Genomic DNA, 23,224 nt, shown 5'->3' on the forward strand with positions numbered 1-23,224 from the left:
TTTTTTTTTTTTTTTTTTTTTTTTAATTTTCTCCCCCGCTCGCACAGCACAAGTGCTACAATTTAGTGCGTTCAATTTTTTGCCTGTCATTAACTCTGCCCTAACCCGCGTGAAAACATAACTACATGTTCTCTTCCTCCACTTCTTACAATTTCTTTATTTTTTTTTTACTCCCTTGTACCTGGTTGTTGTTTTTTTTTTTGTTGTTTTCTTTCCTTCTTTTTTTTTTTCACCCGCTTATAGCATCGGCACCTGCACACCCATCCCCCAAATTACGAAACACCGTTCCTTGAACGCAGCATCCTCTACACATTTTCGAAAAGCCCGAGTGTAACATACATGTAGGTACTGCGCTGCGTGCACCTGGGTGTATTTGCAACTTGGTCTCCACGGGCTATGTGCTATACATGCTAATTCCCCACCCTCCACGAACGTATGAATAAGCATAATGCAAACGCGCGTTACATGAGGAATGCCACACGTGTGATCTTTGTACGTCAACATGGATTCAACAAATAGTAGTACCAACGATGACACCAAAAAGAAGGGCAAATTTATAGTCTTTGAGGGGCTCGATAGGTTGGAAAATGAAAATAAAATGACCTTTTCAAATTTTGTCAGAACATGCATACGGCGAGGGCACTCAACTGCTTTGTGTACCCATCCACCTGTGCATGGTGTGATCATTCGAGTTCTTTTTTACAAACACGCTGTGGTGCCCACTTTTTTCTTTACAACTCACTCTCCTGTTAGGTCGGGAAAATCGACTCAGTCGAAATTGCTAGTAGAGCACTTGAGGAGGAAAAATGTGGAAGTCCACCATTTGTGTTTCCCAAGTAGGGCCCTTACGAGCGTTGTAAAGTCGTCCTCCTGCAAAAAGCTGCCACATGGCCAAGCTGCTTAGCTGTGTAAAAAACGAACCATCCCTCCCCCCCTTAAGACAGGGAAACCCCCACGGGACAAATAATCGCCAAGTATTTGAAAATGCAGACCGACATGACGAATGAAACCATCCATCTACTCTTCTCGGCAAACCGATGGGAGCTAATGTTAAAAAGAAAAAAAAAAAAAAATGTATTTTTTTTTTTTATATATTCACCCACGTTCCATGCCTATGCGTGTGTGTGTGCGTGGGGGTGGCCATTTCGGCATGCTCCGCGTCTCGAAGTTGCCTCTTCCTAATCGTACTGCTCCCCCCAATGCTTCACTTCATTATGCGTTAATTCACTTAATTTTCCCCTGCTTCTCTTCGCATTTCCCATTTCAGGGGCGAAATTAAGAGTCTGCTGGCCAAAGGCGTGTGGGTCGTCTGCGACAGATATGCCTACTCGGGGGTGGCCTACTCTGCGGGAGCACTTGTAAGACCACATGTACCAAAATGCACACCTTACGTGGAGAGAAAATGTCCCCCCTCCTCTCCTTTTACTTCATACAACCTACATACCACACTTGCACTTTTTGTTTCCCTTGTTCCAGAAATTGTCCAAGGCTTGGTGCATGAACCCCGACCAAGGTCTAATCAAACCGGACGTAGTTTTTTATCTCAATGTTCCTCCCAACTACGCCCAAAACAGATCAGAATATGGTACCCTCTACATACTTGCCTCCATTCAAGTGGAAGCATGTGCTATCACATAAAGGCGTGTGGTAAATGTGGACAATGTATCTACAACCAGTGCCCGCCCGCGGGTCACCTCCAACGCAAAACGCATTCCCATTCTCCCCCCACACCCCTGAAGGAGAAGAAATTTACGAAAAGGTCGAAGTACAGAAGAGGATATATGAAACGTATAAAAATTTCTCCCAAGAGGATTATTGGATAAACCTTGACGGAACCAAAAACATAGACGTAAGGGGGGGAAAATTATCTTGTTTTCATAACAGGACGTTTTCTTTACATGAGGCTTTCCATAGATGAGCCTTTTCACTTCAATGCGTGAGTGCACAGGTGCAAATCAGATACCTCCCATCCGAATTTTTTCCCCCTTCCCAGGACATACACCAAGATGTTGTAAATGAGATAACCAAACTGGATCCAGTGCGTGAAGAGTTGTTCACATTTTTGTGGTCCTAGGGGTCCACGCGTGTGAGCAAGTACCTCACATGTCCATGCATCGATGTGTGCATGGTAATGCTTTGGAGAAAAAAAAAAAAAAAAAATGTAACCGCGTGTACCGTAGGTTTAACAAAACCGTCATCACACTCGCGGTCTTTTTTGTTTTTAATGTATATAATGTGCCCCCTTGTGAAAATGTTTGCGTTGATGTTTGCGCGGACGTTTGCATGGACGTTTGCGCCATTTCTTCCTCCATCTCACTTTTTTTTTTTTTTTCCATTCACCGCATCTACCTCTTAAAAAGGGGCATCAAACCTACTTCATTTTTACGTATTTTATGGGTCCTGTAATTCCTCAATGGGTTAAGTGCTCAGCGGAAAAAAAAAAAAAAAAGAGAAATCGCAAAAAGAATTGCACAAGGGGGGTCGCAAAGGGGTACTTCCGAGTGTTACGTTGCAGCAGTGAACTTCCATTAGACGCGGCGGATGGAATGGGAGGGCGCACATCTACCTTACAGCCCCATGAGCATCCCCCCATGAGGCGCAAAAATAGTGAAAAGAAAAAAAAAAAAATACACAAAGGAAGGGAAACAAATTCTTAAAAATGTAGCTTTAAAATGGATACATAGTTAAAAGTGTACAACTTTTATAATGCACATTTGAGTATGTCTGCAGAACTTGGGCAAGGCTAACTAATTGAAGCGGCACCCATAAAAGGCTATTTGCATTTGGTACTGTTCTACCCATCCTTACAAATCCTTCCTCCTGCACAGACGCGCACACCGCAGTGCATCGAAACAACTCGCGCCGCTGTCCCGCTGGGTCTTCCCCCTCTTCAACCGAGCGGGGTCTCCAGAATGTACAGGCAACTCACTTGTCCCGCTGCTGGTCCCATCGAATGGCTGTTCGCTCTCCAAAGGGAAGTTCTCATCCTGCTGCCCCTCTTCCGCTATCGCAGCTTCCTCCAAAGCGGCACTCCCCTCTAGGGAATTCTTAGAAGAAAACTGTGCGCCGCCCTGCTCCGTAAGTAACCACTTCTCCTTAAAACTCTTAGGGTAAACAAAAACAGATTCCTTGAAACTATCCACAGAGGAAAAACCATCATTGTGGAGACCCTTTTTAAAAAAAGTGAACTTCTTCGTAAACTGTCTAATGATGGAAGTCCTCTTTGAAATGTACTCTTCCCCTATAATAATGCTATTAAAAGACTGAGGTATGCATTTATACTTTTTTGTAATTCTCAACTCATCTTGTGTTAAGTCTTTTATATTTATTCGATTCATTTTATTGTCCTTTCCATTAATCCAGTTGCGAGAAGAAATATCTGGATCATGCATCAGAATAGGTGGATACAAATCTTCTTGAAATTTTGTTGGGTTTTTTCTAGGCACATAAAAAGAAATAGGTCTGATGCTAGTATTATTTTCGTTCTTATAAACTCTTCCAATTTCACACTTATACACATCACAAATTTGCTTTGGTAAAAACCCAAATGATCTGAATGGAGAACAAGACTTGTATTCATTTACCTTACGTATGCTTCCAAGTGAATGTTGATAATAACGACAGTTCCCATCCCCCTTGCCAATAATATATATAAGTCCAGTGCTCTCATCATAATGTGGGATCAAAGGAGCAGATGCATTATCTATGGACATGGTCACTAAAGCAGATGTTGTAGTCCTTAAATCCCACAGTTTCATTTCTCTTAAATTATTTTTAGAAAAACCTGTACTTAAAATGTAATTATCATCCCCACCTAAGCCATCGATCCATATATTCTTGGTATTCTTGCCACCACCATGGATGTGAAAACTTGAAGCAATTTCCTTCTTCCTGGGATCGATTATGTGCATATACTTCCCTACACAAGTACCACTTAATAAATTACCCTTCACGTTCCATTTTAAGGAAGATAATTTCTTAGGCATTATAATTTGGAAGGCTCTCTTCTCATTCTCTATGTCCCATATATTTACAAAAGAGTCGAAACCACTTGAGCACATAATGTAATAGTTCATAGGGTTCCAATCTATAATGGATATTTTTTTTTTATGTCCTTTGAGAATGCATTGTGGATCTTTTATTTCTTTCACCGATTCGTCATTATGCGGTATCTGCCACACACGCACGGTTAAGTCTTCTGAACCTGATGCCAATATTTCACTGAAGCAAGGGTTGAACTGCAAGTCTAAGATGCTTGACGTGTGTCCCTTCAGCTTTATCACTGGTGGCTTCCGCATTTGATTCTCCAGACGAATAGCTCCTATCAACCCGCCACCCTCCACTTCCCAGGGCACCTTCCAGGGGGAGAGAGGAAAAAAAAAAAAAACACAAATGAGGGAACAACACAACTGGCACGTTCCCATCTAGAAAATATGGGCCCAACATTTTGCACACGTGGAAGGAGAAACGTGGAACGCTCATCTGGGCAAACTTCAAAATGTAAGGTGAACGTGTCTACCCATGCCACATTGGCAGGTTTGAACCCTGCCCAGTGTTTTCTCCATTCTCCTTCCCCCCCGTGCACTCCCATTTTTGTTACTCCACTTACCGCCACAAACCCCGAGCTACACGCAATGCCGCACGAGTCGATCACCCTCGAGCATATTCTCAAGTCGTCAAAAAGGTTGTTCGAAGGGTCCGCTGCGAAAAAAAAATAATAAAATAACAAAAAAAAAAAGGGTGGGCGCACGTCTTTTTCGTGCAGTTTAGTGAAGTTACGCGGAACACACGGAAAGCGACGCCACGCCGCACGCCAGGTCATGTCGACACCTCATGCGAAAAAAACATTCCCACGCACGGATATCATTTTCTTACGATATAAATTCTTTAGATACGGAATGCTACTCATTTTATACGTCCATGAAATGGTGAATCGGTGTCAACAGGAAAAAAAAAAAAAAGTCTGTTCCTTCTTCGCATCGACTAGACACAGCAGCGTTGTTCGCTAAGTCTAACAAGGCAGACACAAATGTTGAGTCTTAGCCCAGCGGTCAAAGGGGGAAGCTAAAATTGAGAAAGAACTATACACCTATTATGTTGTAGGTGCTTTCCTTCACATTTCCTACCTTATCTCGATAGAAGAGTACAGAGCGGGCGTCCTTATTTTATCAGAACAGAAAAATGAATCAGCATGCATCCGAGCGAGGCAAAATGGAAAGTACACATTTTCCTGCGATTCTGGCTGAGCCACAAGGGACCATTTTGTTAACTCATAAAACACGCTAATGCTAGTGATAATGTTAAGGCGTACTCGCAAATTAAAACAGAAAAGGGAATTCCTCACCCATGTTAGACACAACCATAACTTCGTAAAGCAAATCGTTTGAGCAGAAACCACACGGCAAAATGCTGACTGGAGTTTTCCACAACTCGGAATAAAGGACTAGCTATCGGTGCGCAAGAAGAAAAAAAAAAAATTTCTTTTCCAATTTTTTTTTTTCTAACCAGTGCACACAAGTAGGGGCAAATCGGGACGAGTCCCATCTATGCTAAACACAAAATCGTATCCAGACCAGGCGCATATGCAACTGTTCACACACAAACGTGAGCACAGTTATGTAGACTTTTTTTTTTTTAATAAAATTGTATACCCCCAAATGGAACGACCAAACGGCTATCAAAAATGTTTGTGCCTTTTTCCCACAAATTTAGGCTTACTCCTTAATTTTTAAAAAAGGAAGTAAATCGATTGGAAAAAAAAGGAACGTTAATGGAAGTATCTACAGAACGAAAAATTTATAAATGGAATGAATAAGCAACGGAGTTCTTTTTTTTTGTTCCCTTCCACTTCACCGCCCTACATTACTTTTGTCCATTCATACCAAATGTGCAACCTTTTTCTTCGCACGCTCTACTGGCGTCATTTCTTTTTGCCCCTTAAATGGACAAAACAAACTCTGCGTGTACAGATCTGTTCTGTTGCCACACGGAACGTTCGTGGGGAAAAAAAAAAAAATGAAAAAATAAAAAAATTTTTTAAATTAAAAAAAATTAAAAAAACAAAAACACCAGCAGCTTAGCAAAAGCAATTTACCCATTCCACTGGGTCCATCTTCAAATCACATACATTCTCACATATCCATTTTAACGAAAACAAAAAAAAAATAAAATGAAACATAAAGTGATACGCAAAAGAATTGATGACTTTAAAAAAAATCACATGGTCGATAATCCCTATCCAGGAAGTAAATATATAACGATAGAAACACCAGGGCCAATAGAAGAATGATAGAGTAGCACGCCAACGACAGGTGTACTTGTCTTCCGGAAATTACCTGAACGAGCGAGTCCTGAAATGAGCAAAAAAAAAAAAAAAAAAAAAAAAAAAGGAAAAAGATGGGAATATGTTAATTGCTTCTTTTTTAAAAAAAAAAAAATGAAAAAATAAAAAAATTTTTTAAATTAAAAAAAATTAAAAAAACAAAAACACCAGCAGCTTAGCAAAAGCAATTTACCCATTCCACTGGGTCCATCTTCAAATCACATACATTCTCACATATCCATTTTAACGAAAACAAAAAAAAAATAAAATGAAACATAAAGTGATACGCAAAAGAATTGATGACTTTAAAAAAAATCACATGGTCGATAATCCCTATCCAGGAAGTAAATATATAACGATAGAAACACCAGGGCCAATAGAAGAATGATAGAGTAGCACGCCAACGACAGGTGTACTTGTCTTCCGGAAATTACCTGAACGAGCGAGTCCTGAAATGAGCAAAAAAAAAAAAAAAAAAAAAAAGGAAAAAGATGGGAATATGTTAATTGCTTCTTTTTTTATACATGTCTGTGCGTGCGCTTGGTTTCGCCACAACGTATGCGATGTCGTGGCAGAGGGGAACATTCCCCATCTTTATGTTCCTACTATGGCTCCCCAAGCGCATATAATTCCAAGGATACAAAATATGTAGTCTGAAAAAAAGGAAGACAAGAAAAAAATGAAAAAAATTAAAGTTCTCGCGAATACGGGGGGGGAGTAGGACAATGGAAGAAGTGCAAAAAGATAAAAAATAAAATACGTGGAACGGGCAAATTCCCTGCTTCACAATTTCACAATGTGACAACTTCACAACTTGACAAATGTAATTAACACGACGCAAGAAACATGCTTCCGCGCAGTGGTGAACGCTCCACGGGCTTATGTGCACGAGTTGTAGAGGGTAGACAAAACTTTCCCCCCATTAGTCCTAACCCCCCAATAAGACATAAACCGCCCCTTGAGCACATATAAATCACATTTATCACGAACATTGCATTTTCTCCCAAATGGTCATTTCGCAGACGCGCCCGCGAGAACGCCCTCAAAGATGATATGCATTGTTACTTAAAACTGTTATAAACTTCCGCGAGTAGGAATAAAACGTGTGCTTGTTCTTCCTTCTACTTCCCGCTTGCTTCAACAAATCGCTTCTGCTATTTTGGTAGCCAATCTCCGAATTCTCCCGATCTGAACTTGTGGGACTAGCCAAATTGGTAGCGTTCGTTTTCTTGGACGAGTTGAAATTATTTTTGAAAGGCGTTGACTCGCTTTCCTTCGCCATTTATCATTCCCTTATTTGTTCCCTGTTTATCCTTTTTGTAACGGAGAGCGTGGCAACGCAAATGCGCGGTATGTAATTACAAGGGCGAAAGAATTGTTCCACGGCGTTCTGCAGCCAAGAAAGAGTGTTCGCCTCCTTCGGTAAACATAAATATGTATGCATATATATGCCCACAAATTTACATGTACCTGTTACTTACACATATACATATGTACTTTTTCTTTACATGGGATCACTTTACTATTGGCAAAATGACGGCTCATTAGAGAAAATTCCTCCTGTTTTTTTTTGCAGCCTAGTTACAGCTGGGAATTTTTCACTGGGCGCTTTACTCTATCACTTTGTTTGATCTGTTTGCTTTGTCGCTTTGCTTTATCATTTTGCTGGATCGCTTTGTTCACTTTTTTTTTTCCGTTTGCTAAAATCGTTGCAGAAATGGTGCCTCGCGACTGTGCGCTATAATGGTTCGCATGGTCCTCAGTGATGGGGACACCACGTGCAAGAAAAAATAAAGAACAAAAAAAAAAAAAAAAAAAAAAAACAATAGGAAAAACGGGTCCAAAAAACGTAATGGAAATTTTACCTGTTTCCTGCTTAGCCACATTCCCCTATATTTTTGTCCTCTTCTATTGTGTTTACCTGTTCAAATTCCCAAGCGTGGGGAAATTGATGAAAAGACTTGTAAACACGCTCCCTATAAATTGTGGCTCGGCATCTCCGTATGAACAGATTGCCCCATGCATAGAAAAAAGTAAAACTACGCAGGTGAAACTATTAAACCGTGTGAAGCCGTCACTATACCCAAATGAAACATAAAAAATGATAAAATTACGCTATCTAAGTGTTAGAAAAGGATGTTTTTTTTTTTTTTTTCCTCTCTCTTTTACGTACAAAATGGATTGCAGTTTGTTGGGGCACACCCAGAATTTTCTTCCTAGCCAAATGGAGCGTACATATATTTGATCATTTACATATGAGGGCAGGGTATGTACACAAATGCACGCCCTTGCGGCCGCCCAGGCGAACACAACGAAGGGCTGCGAATCAGACACTCCTCAACTTGTGCCACCCGATGAGTTACCATTTCTCTTGTGCAGCTTCCCACCCTGCCACTCTGCCAATCGTGTTTGCGTTTTACCATTTTGAACGTAAAGGATGTGATAAAAAAAGAAAGGCCAAGACGTGTGCTTCAATTTCACAATGATGAACAACGTATAAGGGGAATGATTCACGAAACAGAATTATTCCCTTCAGATCGGCTACCTTTTCTACGTTGTTAATAGAGCAGGTCCAATCGTAATGTAAGTTCTTGTAAAGCGCAGGTGTTAGCAAAATGGGATTGGAACAAAAAAAAAAAAAAAAAACAGGAATCTTTTTATTCAACCCGTTCTCACCTCTTTTTTCCCAGAGGTTTGTTGTTTTCTCTTTCAAAGTAGGACACAAAAAGACATTTTACAAATCACACAGCATCGCCATAAAACAGTGTGATTAACTCATCAACTTTTCATTTTCGTCCTCCCAAGCTCATCGAGGGATGGGAAAAATATAAGCACATCTTAAAGGATTCAAAAGAGAGTTGCACGTTTCTGTCTTTACCCAATTGTCTGTCACTCTCCTTTGTCATTGTCCTTATCACGGCGCATCATTAACTTAAGCGACGACACAACTCTCAATTTGTCTCATCTTTTACGCTCACATACACATACACTTGCACACATATGTGGGGATATCTCGTAAAACAGATTTACTCCTCAATTGCTTGTCCTAAAATGCATAAGCGTGGTGAACACATAATGTGCGCACGAGTAAACTTTGTCCAACCTTTGAAAAAAAAAAAAAAATAATAAAATTATTTTGCGCTGCATGCGTTCATAACATCATTTTGTGGAGGAAATAAACTCATGTAATGAATACGTACACCTCTTTTTTTGGCTGAGCTAAATGTTGCGCTTCGTTGCTCTACACTATTATTTATTTATTTATTTATTTTTTTTTTTTTTGCAAAATGTTCCATGTTCATATACTGTACGTAGTTAATTGGGCAGGTTTCATCTTACAAATTTATGCTTCCCGCGAGGTAGACAGAAAAAACCAAAACGATTTAAGACTACACATTTCATTTTCCGTTTTTAGCAATCCCTTGTTTTTTCAAAATATAAATTCGGTGATTTTCCTATTCGTGTGACTCAAATTATGAAGTCATATATGCGCAGTGAACATTTCTTATTAAAAAAATATATGCACAAATGTACATTCCCCAAATTGTCCAATTTATTAAAATGACTCGGGTGACGTTCCTTTGCCTTCTATGGTTTGTCACACTTGGTTCTACAACATTGCAGTAAGTTTTCACGTTCTAGGGCCGTCTTTTTTTATTTTATTATTTTTTTTTTTTAAGCAATGCACATGTTAAGGGAGCGGTCCCTGCATGGTGACTCTATCCCTACATGCCTCACCACCTGTTCGGTAGTTTTCGCTTCATCCAACCTCCACAATATTTTTACAATTCATAGAGATGAATTTCCAACCGTTAGATGGGGACAGAACTCAAAGAAGTTGACGCTCCTAATTTCCATCCCGTTCGTCCAAGGGGAAAAGGTGGAATTTACGGAAAGGTGATATAAAACCACTGGGGAGGGGACGCATGAGAGAAAACGCTATTTCAAAAAAAAAAAAAAAAAAAAAAAGAATCACTCATAGTTTATCACTATGCTTGGACGTCCATCCCCACTGGATAATGTCTGAGCAGAAAAGAAAAGATTCGCGTAGAATATATGCTGACTACACCCGTGCAACATTTTACTTTGTTCCACTCGCGTTGACACGCCCCGTTAAACACGTTCACACGCCTTCTTAAACACGTTCACCCCTTCACCCCCTCTATAGTAACATACACCTCACTGCGTCCAACAAGCAGGGTCAGAATTTCGAACTCAGCTTAGATTTACTAAGACCGATAATCCCACAGGTAGGTACCTTCGCTGATACTCCACAAACAATTCCCCATTGCACTGCCATTCGTGAGGAATACGCAGTGAACCCCCTCCCTCTGGGATACATGACCACTGTGCCTCTGGCTTTATACTGCAGCCTTTAACATTCCCAATGTAAACTCAAACGCAAACTCAGAAATGTTCCTACACCTCATTGGACAGCGGGCTAAAGATACAAATTGAGAAACAGGTCAAGGTTAGCTGCGCATTATGCGGTTACTTTTTTTTTGCTTTGTTTTTTTTTTTTTTTGCTCACACTTATGTAAACACCTTCATGTGGACCCTCCCCCCCCCCGAAGGAACCGTGCTGGAAGCGCTTGACGAAGAACGAAAAAGTGAATTTTTTGATAAAAGACAAAAGGCTTAGCGATCCAACAGAGTAAACATTAAAAAATAAACACGTTCCCATGCGATTGATCAAATGATGAAAATTTGTTCAGAGCGCTGTGCATACGTTTTTCATGTTGGATGTATGAATATTGCTTTCCCCTGAATGCAAAACACACATGCTATACATAACAATGGGAAAATTCCCCCTCCCCCCCTTGCGAAGCTGTGAAGAGGCCAAGGAAGTCTGGCTGGGAGAATACATGTATAAGACGAAACCTGCGTCACTTCTCTTTTGACTTCGCTTCACCTTTTTCCAAGTTTGAAACGGTACAACGGGAAACTACCCCCTGATAAATTTATTTCCTGGTCCCATACACTTCACAGGTTTTTTAAAAGAAAAAATAAGTCGAAAAACTCCCCAACAAGGGTGGATGATGCTGACCCAACAAAAAAACAGGACATCGTGCAGGCAAGCAAAATGGCACCATATGCACATGGCCATAGTGTCATATGTCATGATCGAACAGCAAAAGGCGGTTAATCCGGCGTCTTCTTTTTCCTCCTATAATATACATATATATGTATTTTTTTCTTTTTACCCCCGCGGAAACAGAACATAATTGACAGCTTCAAGGATGCCCACCCAAATTTCTCCCTGCACGAATATTAGCAAAAACGGGGAGGCGGGAAAAAAAAATATAGAAAGGGAAATTGCGGAAAATATTCATAAAGAAGGCATGGCCGTGCATAAGCGCTGTGTAAATTTATGCAAATAATAAAGAAAAGTGTTTGGAAAAATGGATAATCTGAATATAAGGCTTGTTCAAACTGATATAAAACAGTAACTTTTATATATGGTTATGTTTCTTCACATGTGCGTTTTTTTTTTTTTTTTTTTCCATCTTGAATTGTTTGGTCTCGCCAAAGCAACGTGGCACGTGGCGCAACTTGCACGTATGCATAACTGTACTTTTCAAATAGCAATATGGTGGGGTAGGTCATAAGGATGGCGTAGCCGTACGATGGCGTAACTGTTCCCATTAATCCCTGTAACAGACTCATGTATGCGCGGAGGAAAATCTGACATTGCATGACTAGCCATTTGGAAAAAAAAAAAAAAAAAATAAAGTCCTGCCGATTTATTTACATACATGTTTTTTTCATACCATTTTTCATTGTACATTTTCCCTGTTGTGAGGAACCAAAGCGAAAGATAACTTAAGCACAATGCATGGGTTGATTAGGAGGAAATGCCTGCATCCACAATTTTTTAATGGCACATGCGGGATCCATATCGTTAAAGCAAAGTGTGCTTTTTGTTCCGAACCATAACATGAAAACAAGAGGTTAAATAATTAAGCTGCAGGTGAGGCATTTTATAACTGTTGCCATCTTGGGGACATCTCCTTCCAGCCATTTATGGACAACCAGTTGATCATTTTTTTAAATGCCCATTTTGTTAAATAAAAAACAACAAAGTGTTCAGACGGGCCAAATTTGTACAACAGTCAAGCATGGACATCCACCCCCTGCACAATTGATGGGATGATCAGCTGTGCGCATCGTGTCACTCGCACAGTGCGTAAATTTGACCTTCGCTGCGTAACACATATGTGACGCGTTACACAAAACATTTTTTTTTTTTTTACCGTCCCGTGCATTGCCCATTTATTCCTATACAAAACCCAAGGTGTAGTCCTCTTCTGCATCAACCATTGTCCCCTCGCCTAATTGTGCCTGAAGGCACAATCTAACAACTGTGTACCCCAATCAGCAACCGTGGTTAGCGTTAAAACATATTGGAAGGTTGAGTGACCCTGCACACACACATACACAACCTCGAATGTATACACTCAAACGTAGTTATGTTACTTCCACATATGGAGATCCTTAACTTACCCCCTCATGCGGCAACAAATGCATCACGCAGATTGCTCACACTTTGCTTAACGAACAATGGCCCAAGATTGGAAAAACACAATTTTGAAACGCATGAAACAGAGGAACGTTGCACAGAGCCAGAGATATGAAGAAGTGCTAACCTCATACAACGCCCTAGTGGATGAAAAAAACAAACTGACAGCCATCATTGCATCCTTTACGTCAGAAAATGTGTTCATGTATAATGGTAAACATTTGGGCACCTCATTTTCCAGTCGAGAAAATTCCATTCCGAACATTTTAAACCACTTTCATTCTCAACGTGATGATTATGATGGGGGGGACAATGTCACACATCGGGATGTCTCACTTAGCATAGCATCAGGGAATGATGCCACGACGGAAGGCTCCCCATTTGGGGCGGCAACCCCGTCAGTAGTTAATAGCAAAACGCAAGACAGACTCATAAACGGAGTCTCCAAAAGAGAATTGCTTCAAGTCATTACTGCAAAAGCCAAAGCAGATGAAATGATACTTCTACTAAAAAACAATATAAATGAAAAAAAAAAAATTCTCCATGTTTTAAACAAACACAATAAAACTTTGAATGAAACACTTATAAAAAGGGAACAGAACCTCAATGACAAAAAAGAAAAGTTGTGTCATCTGCAAAATGTTATTAGTAAACAAAAGAAAGACATAAAATTGTACGCCAGTTGTAACATATCCCTTAGGAGGAAAATAAAATTGAGCCAAAAAAAAAAACAAAAAGTCATTAACGCATTTGATGCAATAAAACTTTCCTATTTCAAAATATGGAAAGAAGCTTTTCAACTGAAAACTTCCAAAAAGAATCTGCAGGAGGAGTACTTCACCATCAGAAATGAATTGTTACAGAAAAAAATTGAAAATGAAAAACTCCTTGAAGGCATGTTAAAAATTAAGAAAGCATACAGACGTCAGCTCATCAAAATGCACACATTTATGCGACAACGTAAGGACAATTATTCCCTCCCTGCACAACAAAGTCGAACACACAAACGAACGTTTCTTAAAAAACATAATTTTTTTTTAACTCTATACTGGGACAAACTGCACTACAAGCATACATCATATGGGGAACCTCCTTTGGACAATACACACCATTCGCATAGTAAGAGCAACATTTTTGCAAAAAAAAAAAAAAATTTGTTAGCCATATCGGGTAGAAGTGGTCATACTGAAGAGGTGCCCACACGTCATGACATTCCCTACCAGGAGAAGTCCCAATGGAGGGGAAATACATCCGCTCCAAAAGCACCACGTCAAAGTGGGAAAAAAAAGTACAGCGTCTTACGGGAGGATGTGGCAGTAGCACAAAATAAGGGTTCCTGTTTTCAAAACCGTCATGAACACCGCACCCACGTCGGGGCAACGAGTCTCCGAAATAAATGCCTTGCGAACGGAAGGTACCAAACCTTGTCAAATGATCGAACTCAAGTCCTTAACAACGGTTTACGTAAACCCCGTCTCCACAAGATAAAGGGACGTCTAAGCGTTCACACGAGCAGCAATGACCTCTGCTTTAGCGCCTTACCCGGAACAAGTCCACACGTTGATTCACACAAATGTGAGAAGGCAAAATGGGAAGGAAGGCAACGCGGTTGTGCTTCCGACAACGAAAAACAATTAAGCTCATCATATTTAGCAGAGGATCGTGAAGATGGAACCTTTCCAAATTTTAACATCAACGACTGCGACAGTGATGTGGACCTCGTTCGCAGCGTTGGTAGCGATGAAGACTATTCCGAATTGAGGGACTCCTGTCCGGTGGGCTTGCGCACAGCTTGGGTTCCACACCTGCATAACGCGCTCCCCACAGTTGCAGAGGATGAAAGCAGAGCCTTTGCAAAGATCAAAAAAAAAACAAGCGGACATGCATTAAACGTTTCCAAATAACCGACCAGAAAATCGCAGCGACCAATGTGTGTGTACATCCCGCCACAAAACATTCCATACTCTCTCCCAAACAAACAGTGCCATCTGCTTAGTAAAATAAGGAAAGGGGTGCAAATGAAAATTTCTACCACCCCCATGACGAAAATATAATATCGATTAATTTTTTGTACCATCCAAGTTACTAGGACGTGTTGCCTGTTCAAGTGGCTCCCCAGCAGACAGCCTTTTCTTTTTTTTTTTTTTTTGTTTTGTTTTTTTACAAGATCAGTTTAGACAAAACGGTATAATTGTTCGATTTAGAAATGGAAAGTTTGTACAGCTTACTTTTGGGCAACACGATGCGATAACTTATTCATGCAAAACAAACAAGCAGCCACTTTTCTTTATTGGAAAGCGCTCAGGTTTAGTCATATGATACGATGTATTATAGTCCACAACACAGAGACAAAACACAGTCAAGTACTATATAGCAAAAAGAATATTTTTGATGATCCAATTTCCCACATGAGGTACTCCCCACATGATCGACCCATAGCAATATAGTCCATCGGGGGAAAAACCAAATTGCTAAACGAAAATAAAATGAATTTTTTTTTTCAGTGCCTCCAAAAGCCAGATTTTTTTTAACAATGAAGTTCCCCGTGTGCACTGGCTTTTTCTCCGCTGATGGGAACGAGCTAATTTGCACCTACCTTTCTACACCTCTAATTGAATACGATGTCTTGACGCATTCTTACGTCAGCGTTGTTAATGACGACGTTGGTCAGGTAAACGGGGCGCAATGGCTGCCAGGCGGCAACCTGTGCACAATTCAAGCGAGCGGGAACGTCTCCATTTGGTGAAATTGGCACCCCTTCTTCGCTCCCATGTTGCCGTTATAATTGTGGCCACTTTGGCTGCTTTCTTTTTTTTTTCATCCTTTTTTTCTAATCACTAAAGTGAACATTCGGCAACTCTCTCACGAGTGGCGCCTATTTTGTGGACACCCCCCGTTTGCCTTTTCCACGCATTTCTTGTTTCGTTCCTTCATCTCCCTTGTTTGTCATACTTAACTCCCTTTTGGAGAACGCCAAATTTTGTGCCTTCCCCTCCTCGCGAGGACAGGGCTTATTGTCCATTTTGTTTAAAAAAAAAAAAAAAAAAAAACGTACATTATGATGCTTCTCACTCACCCCCCTACGCGTGGAAGAGAAAAGCCAAGTCCTCCTTGGTCAACTTCTGCATCGCGTTGCCTGAGTCCCCAATAGTGCAGTCAAACACGAGCTGCTTCTTATTCTGAAGCTGCACGATTTTCTCCTCAACGGTGTTCTCTATGATGAAGCGTGTGGCGTACACAGTCTTAGTCTGACCAATACGATGGGCCCTCTGAATGGCCTGCAACTCAGCAGCGGGGTTCCACCACGGGTCAACGATGAAGATACGGTTGGCCACTTGCAAATTTAGTCCCTCTCCACCTGCCTTCAAACTGATGAGCAAAACTCGCAAATGTTTGTCTTCATTAAAGTTATAAAGAATATTATTCCTAGACACCATGGACATATAACCCAGCAACTTCGAACATATGATGTTGTGTTTCTTCAAATGGTACTCAATCAAATCAAGCATGGAACAGTACTGCGAAAATATTAAGCATTTATCATCTGTCTTATCAATCACATTTTGTACTTCCTCAAAGACCGCTTCTATCTTTGTACTTGTTCGATACTCGTTTGTATTAATTCGGTTAATAAAACTTTTGTTAATATAAGTAGTTTCCTCTTTGCAAAGGATCATTTCTTCATCATCCTGTTCTTCCACTTGGTTGAGCAAATTAAAATCAACCGTTAGGGGCACATAACACACTGGACACCCCAAAGGTAGATCCTCCACACCTGTGTCCTCTTTACTTAACAGACTAATGAATTGTTTCTTTTCCTTATCTTTAAATTTGACCACTGAAATGGATTTCGCTTTTTTACTTAACTTGTTTCCATCTGCTTCGTTTGTGGCACTACACAGGGAAGGCTCTTCATTGAATACGATTTCGTTTCTGTCGTAGTGACTGTCTCCGTTGTCCCGTGACTCGGCCCCCCAATGGAACGTGTGTGCCTTGGTCACTGTGCCGGGGGCGGGCGCACGACAACCATCATCATCATCATCACCGCAAACGTTACCACCGCAAACGTCGCCGCCTCCCCCCTCCTGGAAGCTCTCGATGTACTGCTTCAAACAGGCCTTGTGGAAATTGTGGTTACACTTGGTACTGATGTTGATCTTCTTGGGCACATTCTCTAAGCAGATGCCACACACGTAGTCGTTAGAAATCGCTGGGATGATGGAGGAATTTTTTTTTATAAATTTCCCAGACGGGTCACTAAGGAAAGAATTGCCAAATAAAATCAAGTACGGATGATCTGCAGCTTGTCTTAATCTGCTCAACAAATCAAATATATGTGCATAGTTGTGTAAAACGGTGTTCGACTTCACATATGCATCGAACTGGGTTGACGTCTGTTTGTAAAGAGATTCATAAAAATCCTTTTCCTCATTTGATAATTTATCCTTCCTAATTTTAATATGTAATGGTTTCAATTTTATATCATTTTTCCTTTCCCCTTTCGTTCTTCTTAATAAAATTTTGTCTAGCACTTCACTTTTTAAATAACACATGCTCGTCACTCCTTCCCCATTATAACCAAACAACTGTATAGGCCTCAAAATCCTTTTGTTAAAATAATTAAAGTGATTAATCCTCGAGTGGTCACAGAGGAAGCAAAATTTATTGTCCTTCATTTCATAATTTAATAACATACATTTACAATCTTTCTTTGAACAAAAATAATATGCGTAGGGGTAAAACTCAAGGAATCTTATTAAGCTATATAACTCTCCGATTCTGTTTTGTAAAGGAGTTCCTGTCAAACACCAACGATACTCTGAACACTTCAAATTGAAAATCGATTGCGTTGTTGATGTGTTGCGATTTTTTATTCTATGTGCTTCGTCTAGAATTATTCTGTTCCACTGTATCTGGTGTAAAGCACTCTCATCAAATATGCTGGGTTGGTCACTTTTCTGACTTTTCCTTTTCCTTTGCACCTTTTCAACAATGATCGAACCGTACGATCCGGTTGAGTCGCACGAATCGCTTGTCTCTTCCTTCACACCTTTGCTCTTCCAGGAACAAAAAGACGAAGATGCTGCTCCATCTTTACCAACCTGATCTATCCTAAACGATTCATCACTGTCACTTGGGCTAACACTTGCATCCACTACATCACTATTGCTTTTCCTTCTCCGTTTCAAATTGACCTTGGCGGTCAAACTGCTTCTCCTCTTAGCTGTGGACTTGGCCCCCTTGGCTTTCCTCAACGTGCACGTACTGCCCCCCGTTGTCTTCCTCCTACCATGGTTACCTTTCGCCCCCCCCTGACGTACTCGGCCACTTTTGCTCTTCTTGGTCATTCCCTTTTCCTCGCCACCGTTATTCTCATCATCAAGGGGATCACCCACATCAGAGCCAGTTCCACCACGCGTCACCCCCAATGCTGATGCGCTAGAAACGGTGCTACTCCTACTATTAATCGCCCTCTTCTCTCTTCCTTCCAATTTAGACGGCACCTCACTCGGCACTTCCCCCTTTCCCACCAACAGTTCTTGTCTTATATACTTGGTCGACACTAAAACCCTGTTGATCAGCTCAACCTTCGTTCCAAAAACATGTTTCCCCATCGTTATCAGCAAAACTTTCAGTTCCCCCATGTTTAACTTCTTCAACTGCTCCTCTTCTAAAGCCCTATCACTTAAATAAATTTCCTGCAACACCTCCTTACAGCGACCATTCATATCGACGGTGTACAGATCGTTCTGTAATATATCCTTAATGACTTCATTCCATTTTATGTTTTTTTTATTTCTTCCCTTCCCCTTGTGTGTGCTGTTAACCCTCTTGTCAATTACCTCCTTTTCGAATCCTAAATTGCACAGGTCTATTACTCTGCTGGACGTTTTCCTCGTCAGGGGGGAATACACCTGCTTGTTCGACTCTGAGCTGCTGTCGCTTTCTTGGGCCTCCTCCCCCGAGCTCAGAATAATGACATCGCTTTCCCCGTTGTCACTTCTTCCGCTCATTTGATCGTCCCCTTTTTTGGGGTTAACACTTTTCTTCTTCCCCTTTGTCACATTGGCCTCTTCACTTTTGACCACCTCACTCTCCCTTTTACTTTCATTCATTATTTGCAGAAGCACATTTCTTGGAGTCGGTACAAAATTATCATCAAACTTTTTCATAGCCACTAGTGCAGTGTCTTTGTCTTTTTTTTTCCTCTTTTTTAATTTTTCCGTTCTGACGGCATCTGGACCACAAAAGTATTTCTTATGAATCACCAGCGTATTGGGGAGATATAACCTGCCACAATACTCACAGGAAACTTTATACTTGTTAATTATTTTTCTAAATTGTACCTCTACCATGGCATAAGACGTAATAATGATGTCATATTTTTTCAGTTCTTCAAATGATATTTTTTTCATGCTTCCATGATATACGTACACCTTTAGGATATCTCTCTCGATGAATTTTTCTATCTCAGATTTCCACTGCATTACAGCTGCAATGGGGGCAATGATGAGTGTTTGTCCTTGGCTCTCCTCTTCTTTTTTAGCGTTGGGAGAATCTTCCGAAGTTTCTCTCTTGCACTTGCCCTTGTGAAGAGGTTCCGCCTTGGCAGTGCCCCTTTTTCGCGGTGCCTCCTTCTTGGTCTTTACCTCGTCAGCGTATTCCTTCTTAACACTCGCTACATCCTCGGAACTGCCGCCTCCGCTGCTAATGACCACCACGCTGCTATCTGACTCCTCCTTCACTTTGACCTGAACACCCGCTGCACACTCCATTTTTGCCAACTCGCCCACGCCTCGCTGACAGCGTCCCTCCTCTTCCTCCTTTAATTTATTTATTTTCTGGCACAAAATTAGAGTAATGGCCTGTATGGTTTTTCCCATACCCATTTCATCAGCCAAAATACCCCCCTTAACGCTGGACTGTTCCTGGTGAATCATCCATGACACTCCCTCCTTCTGATATTCCAACAAATCAAATTTAAGCTCTTTTGGAATTTTTAATTTATTTAGGATAACACGATTTTCTTGCTTAATTAAATTGCTTGAGCTAAATGCTTCCTTCTCCTGATTTATCAACGCTTCAAAACTGTTCCTCCACCTCATCCCATTCTTTATTTCACACGGCTTTGTCGTTTCCTTTAACTTTTCCTTTTCTTCATCATCCAGTTCGTCAAATCCTCCAAAAAAAAATTCCCAATTGATATTTTCATATATGAACCGTTCATGTAAATTGTAGTTACCCTCACACACATTTTGTTCCGGGTTGTCTAGGTACGCCTTCAAATGTGGCTCATTTTCTTGCGTATACAAAATGGCGTACAGGATTTTTCTGCTGCAGTCCAGGTGGACCCAGCAACTTATAAAACCGTAATTCCCCCTGGGGTCTTTCGTCGGGTAACCTATGCGTAAGTTGTTCTTTTCGATTGCAAACCCGCATACTCGACAGCGGCTGGCCTCTACAAAAAAGAAAGAAAAATAAATAAACAACTTGCTAAACAAATTGCTAAACAAACTGCTAAACAAACATGCACGTAAAACAATTTGCGAACAGGGGGTTGACTGGATACACGCTTTCCTCCATCTCTGCGCTGTGCCACCCCCGTTTTCAATACGCTCATTTCCCCTACTTGTCTTCGTCCGGTTTATCAACAACTTGGGGGTCAGATTGAGCGACTCCTTTTTTAGATTCAACCTCTTGATGTAATTCGTCCCAACCCAGTTCTTTAGCGCCTTCACGAATATGCAATTCGTTTCAATTATTTCTTTAAAAAATCGTTCCTTCTTAGAAAATATTTTATCCAGGTTATCACCCATCGTGACAGATTGCTGTGTTTATGCGTCCCTGTCTAGTTTGGGATTACCTTACTGAGACGCTCGGGCCACAGAGGCAGCTCTGCGCCGTCTTAGAAGATTCGCCTCGTACCTGACGTAGCGGCAAAGCGGTACGGGCAATGCCTGGGTGGAAGGCATATCAAACGAAACAATTACGTAATAAAAAAAAAAAAAAAAAAAAAGGAACTAAACAAAATTGACAGAAAAACGCGGCTAGTGAGAATAGTTAATAATACGCCCACATGTTTGCCCCGTTCAATTGCTTAAAAAGTAAAAGTTGCAAAAATTTGGAAAAAGCTTGGATGTTCACTTATGTATCCTATGCCACATGAGCAATTTGCCATTGTGGCCAAATTAGTTTCCAAATATGGGAACAACAGGCGTTCTTAAAAATGCTGGGGGAACGCATTTGGCCGATTGCCCGTTTACACGTCTGCCCCTTTGCACTGTCGCAAAGCGAACAAGTCGAATCAGCTCAGGGAGTTGTGTCCACACATGAGCGGCTCCTCCCAAGAGATACAGAATATGTTGCCAACTACATGCTCGTTTGTACCATTCTGAGCCTTTACACATTTGCGACACTTTAAAATAGTTTTTCTTTCTTTTTTTTTTTTTTTTCATAAGGTGGTCCTTGTGTGTCAGCTCAGGCTCGAATGCCTCACCCTCCGTACTGCACAATAAAAATGCGCCTGTTCTGCGTGGGTGTTCTTTCCTGCGGAATTGTCAAACAGGCACAGGATATACATATCACGTAGGCTGCCCTCTCCGTACCCTCTGAGGACATCATCTAAACGACATAAGGCATTTAACAAAACAAAAATTAAGATTAAAATTAATCGAAAAAGAAGCAAATTTAATTCGACGCCATAGGAACTGTGACGAGATAAGTACATGTGTTATGTTTGGAATCATTAAGAAGGTATCACATATGACACTGGAACTCAAATTTCTCAGGCTGCGATGTATACACAAATTTGTATGTGCGAGGACTACGCGGGTGAATTTTAAGGAACAAAAGAAGATGTCACTTAGGGACAACTCCTTTTTTTCGCACGATTGTGTAAATATGGACTTCCTAAATGTTCAGCGGAAAACGTATTTCACGTTTAGCAGTTCGTATTTACCGCTTAACGCTTTTCTCTTGACCCTTGCTGGCGACTCGGGGAAAAAGTAGCCGTGTGTATATGTCCCATATAATATAGCTGCGCGAGGTTTTTTTTTTTTTTTTTTTTTTTTGCCCATTTTGCCATCCATTGTTTGTACATTCCTCTAACTGGAACATGTGCACTTATTGCGCGTGCTGCTTTCTTTTTTTCCCCCTTGGCTGCTTCAATGAATACTAGTAAAATATTCTTACACGAATACAGAGTATATCCCCTCCTCTCGCAATTACACCACAAGTCTCACTTCCCTGCTTGTCCCCTACGTTGGTGGATTCATTTGGTCATACTGGGACATAATTTTACCCCTCAGGATGACGGTTTAAAATGTATTTTTCCGTGAGCCAAAAAAAATGATTTCCTCTCAAGCTCATGGATATATAAATATATGCACACTTGGATGTTCAATATATGAGGTGAACTCCCATGGGGTACACATTGCAGGGGACTCTTGTCCATGCTGTCCTAAAGTGCATACTCCACACAAAGCACTTTTATCAATCCGTCGTAATAAAGAAAAGCCTCGTCCGCGTCAGCCTCTACCTCCTCATTATGTACAATGTGGCTGTATAATTTTCCGAAGTTTTTTAAAATTTTCACGTTATTATTGTCTATGCTGTACTTTAAGAATTCCTCTCTTTTGTCGTAAAAGTTTTTAAAAACTCTTAAATTTAATGGTTGATAATTTTTATTTTCCTTCGAGCTATTTTTTGCTTTCTTATTTTTGATAATTTTAAACAGCGAATTCTTAAAAAAAAAAGTCCACACGTCATTCCTGCAGTAGTAGCTCTTCATCTGCCCACTGATATGGACATCCGACAGTTGGGACGAATTTTCCAAAATTTCTTTTCTTACATTCTGTGAAGTGGCATAAACAGGGGGGAAACTTTATTCGCAATATCGACACATGAGCAGGGCGATTTCCACACGCATGCGCACACATTCACAAGGTACACACACATGCAACCAGCAATGCTTCCTTCCCAAACCTACCGCGCAGGCTTCTTTATAGATTTTAAGTCCGATCTCCTTTTCCACGTAAAACTCATCAATCATCTGCTTAAGCGCTTCCTTCAGAGACTCCAGCAAAATGGAATGGGCAAACTTTTCGTCGAATGTACCCTCGTCCATTTTAATTTGGTTCACCTATTGAAAAAAATGGCTTGTTTTTTTACCTGACTGTTCATAATTTTTTTTTTTTTTTTTTTTTTTTTTTTTTAAATCATTTGGAAGAGTAACTACGTCTGCATTCCTTTAAAAAATCGTTTCCACTTTGTGCTCATCCTCTTTTGAAATAATTTTCCTTATTTTTTCATTTGTTGTTTGAAATATTTTGCACTGGCAATAAATAAGGCACGACCACCATTTGGTAGTTCTATAGGAGTTA

At 40.6% G+C, this 23,224-nt stretch overlaps 7 protein-coding genes across 7 annotated transcripts; 4 read left to right on the forward strand and 3 right to left on the reverse strand.

Annotated features, from left to right (window-relative positions):
- Positions 1-502: 502 nt before the first annotated feature.
- On the forward strand, positions 503-2,074 carry AK88_02740 (thymidylate kinase; the record flags this gene model as incomplete). The annotated part of the gene is made up of 7 exons (XM_012480363.1): positions 503-616; positions 754-836; positions 945-1,049; positions 1,268-1,358; positions 1,477-1,585; positions 1,740-1,849; positions 1,994-2,074. The coding sequence occupies 7 exons, from the start codon at positions 503-505 to the stop codon at positions 2,072-2,074; spliced, it is 693 nt and encodes a 230-aa protein (XP_012335786.1).
- Positions 2,075-2,804: 730 nt separating this feature from the next.
- Positions 2,805-7,604, reverse strand: AK88_02741 (uncharacterized protein; the record flags this gene model as incomplete). Its single annotated transcript, XM_012480364.1, has 7 exons — positions 2,805-4,355; positions 4,610-4,701; positions 5,345-5,447; positions 6,336-6,350; positions 6,757-6,771; positions 6,929-6,975; positions 7,388-7,604. The coding sequence occupies 7 exons, from the start codon at positions 7,602-7,604 to the stop codon at positions 2,805-2,807; spliced, it is 2,040 nt and encodes a 679-aa protein (XP_012335787.1).
- Positions 7,605-10,004: 2,400 nt separating this feature from the next.
- On the forward strand, positions 10,005-11,468 carry AK88_02742 (uncharacterized protein; the record flags this gene model as incomplete). Its single annotated transcript, XM_012480365.1, has 6 exons — positions 10,005-10,219; positions 10,491-10,572; positions 10,734-10,793; positions 10,897-10,976; positions 11,151-11,189; positions 11,312-11,468. The coding sequence occupies 6 exons, from the start codon at positions 10,005-10,007 to the stop codon at positions 11,466-11,468; spliced, it is 633 nt and encodes a 210-aa protein (XP_012335788.1).
- A 1,415-nt stretch (positions 11,469-12,883) lies between these two features.
- On the forward strand, positions 12,884-14,746 carry AK88_02743 (uncharacterized protein; the record flags this gene model as incomplete). Its single annotated transcript, XM_012480366.1, has 1 exon — positions 12,884-14,746. One exon carries the CDS (start codon positions 12,884-12,886, stop codon positions 14,744-14,746), a length of 1,863 nt encoding a protein of 620 aa, XP_012335789.1.
- Positions 14,747-15,375: 629 nt separating this feature from the next.
- Positions 15,376-15,588, forward strand: AK88_02744 (uncharacterized protein; the record flags this gene model as incomplete). Its single annotated transcript, XM_012480367.1, has 1 exon — positions 15,376-15,588. One exon carries the CDS (start codon positions 15,376-15,378, stop codon positions 15,586-15,588), a length of 213 nt encoding a protein of 70 aa, XP_012335790.1.
- Positions 15,589-15,922: 334 nt separating this feature from the next.
- AK88_02745 (uncharacterized protein) lies at positions 15,923-20,659 on the reverse strand (the record flags this gene model as incomplete). Its single annotated transcript, XM_012480368.1, has 2 exons — positions 15,923-20,301; positions 20,473-20,659. The coding sequence occupies 2 exons, from the start codon at positions 20,657-20,659 to the stop codon at positions 15,923-15,925; spliced, it is 4,566 nt and encodes a 1,521-aa protein (XP_012335791.1).
- Positions 20,660-22,302: 1,643 nt separating this feature from the next.
- AK88_02746 (uncharacterized protein) lies at positions 22,303-22,968 on the reverse strand (the record flags this gene model as incomplete). The annotated part of the gene is made up of 2 exons (XM_012480369.1): positions 22,303-22,695; positions 22,831-22,968. The coding sequence occupies 2 exons, from the start codon at positions 22,966-22,968 to the stop codon at positions 22,303-22,305; spliced, it is 531 nt and encodes a 176-aa protein (XP_012335792.1).
- Between the last annotated feature and the right edge of the window lie 256 nt (positions 22,969-23,224).

Source organism: Plasmodium fragile (genome assembly GCF_000956335.1).
Source record: "Plasmodium fragile strain nilgiri unplaced genomic scaffold supercont1.28, whole genome shotgun sequence".
Taxonomy (NCBI): domain Eukaryota; phylum Apicomplexa; class Aconoidasida; order Haemosporida; family Plasmodiidae; genus Plasmodium; species Plasmodium fragile.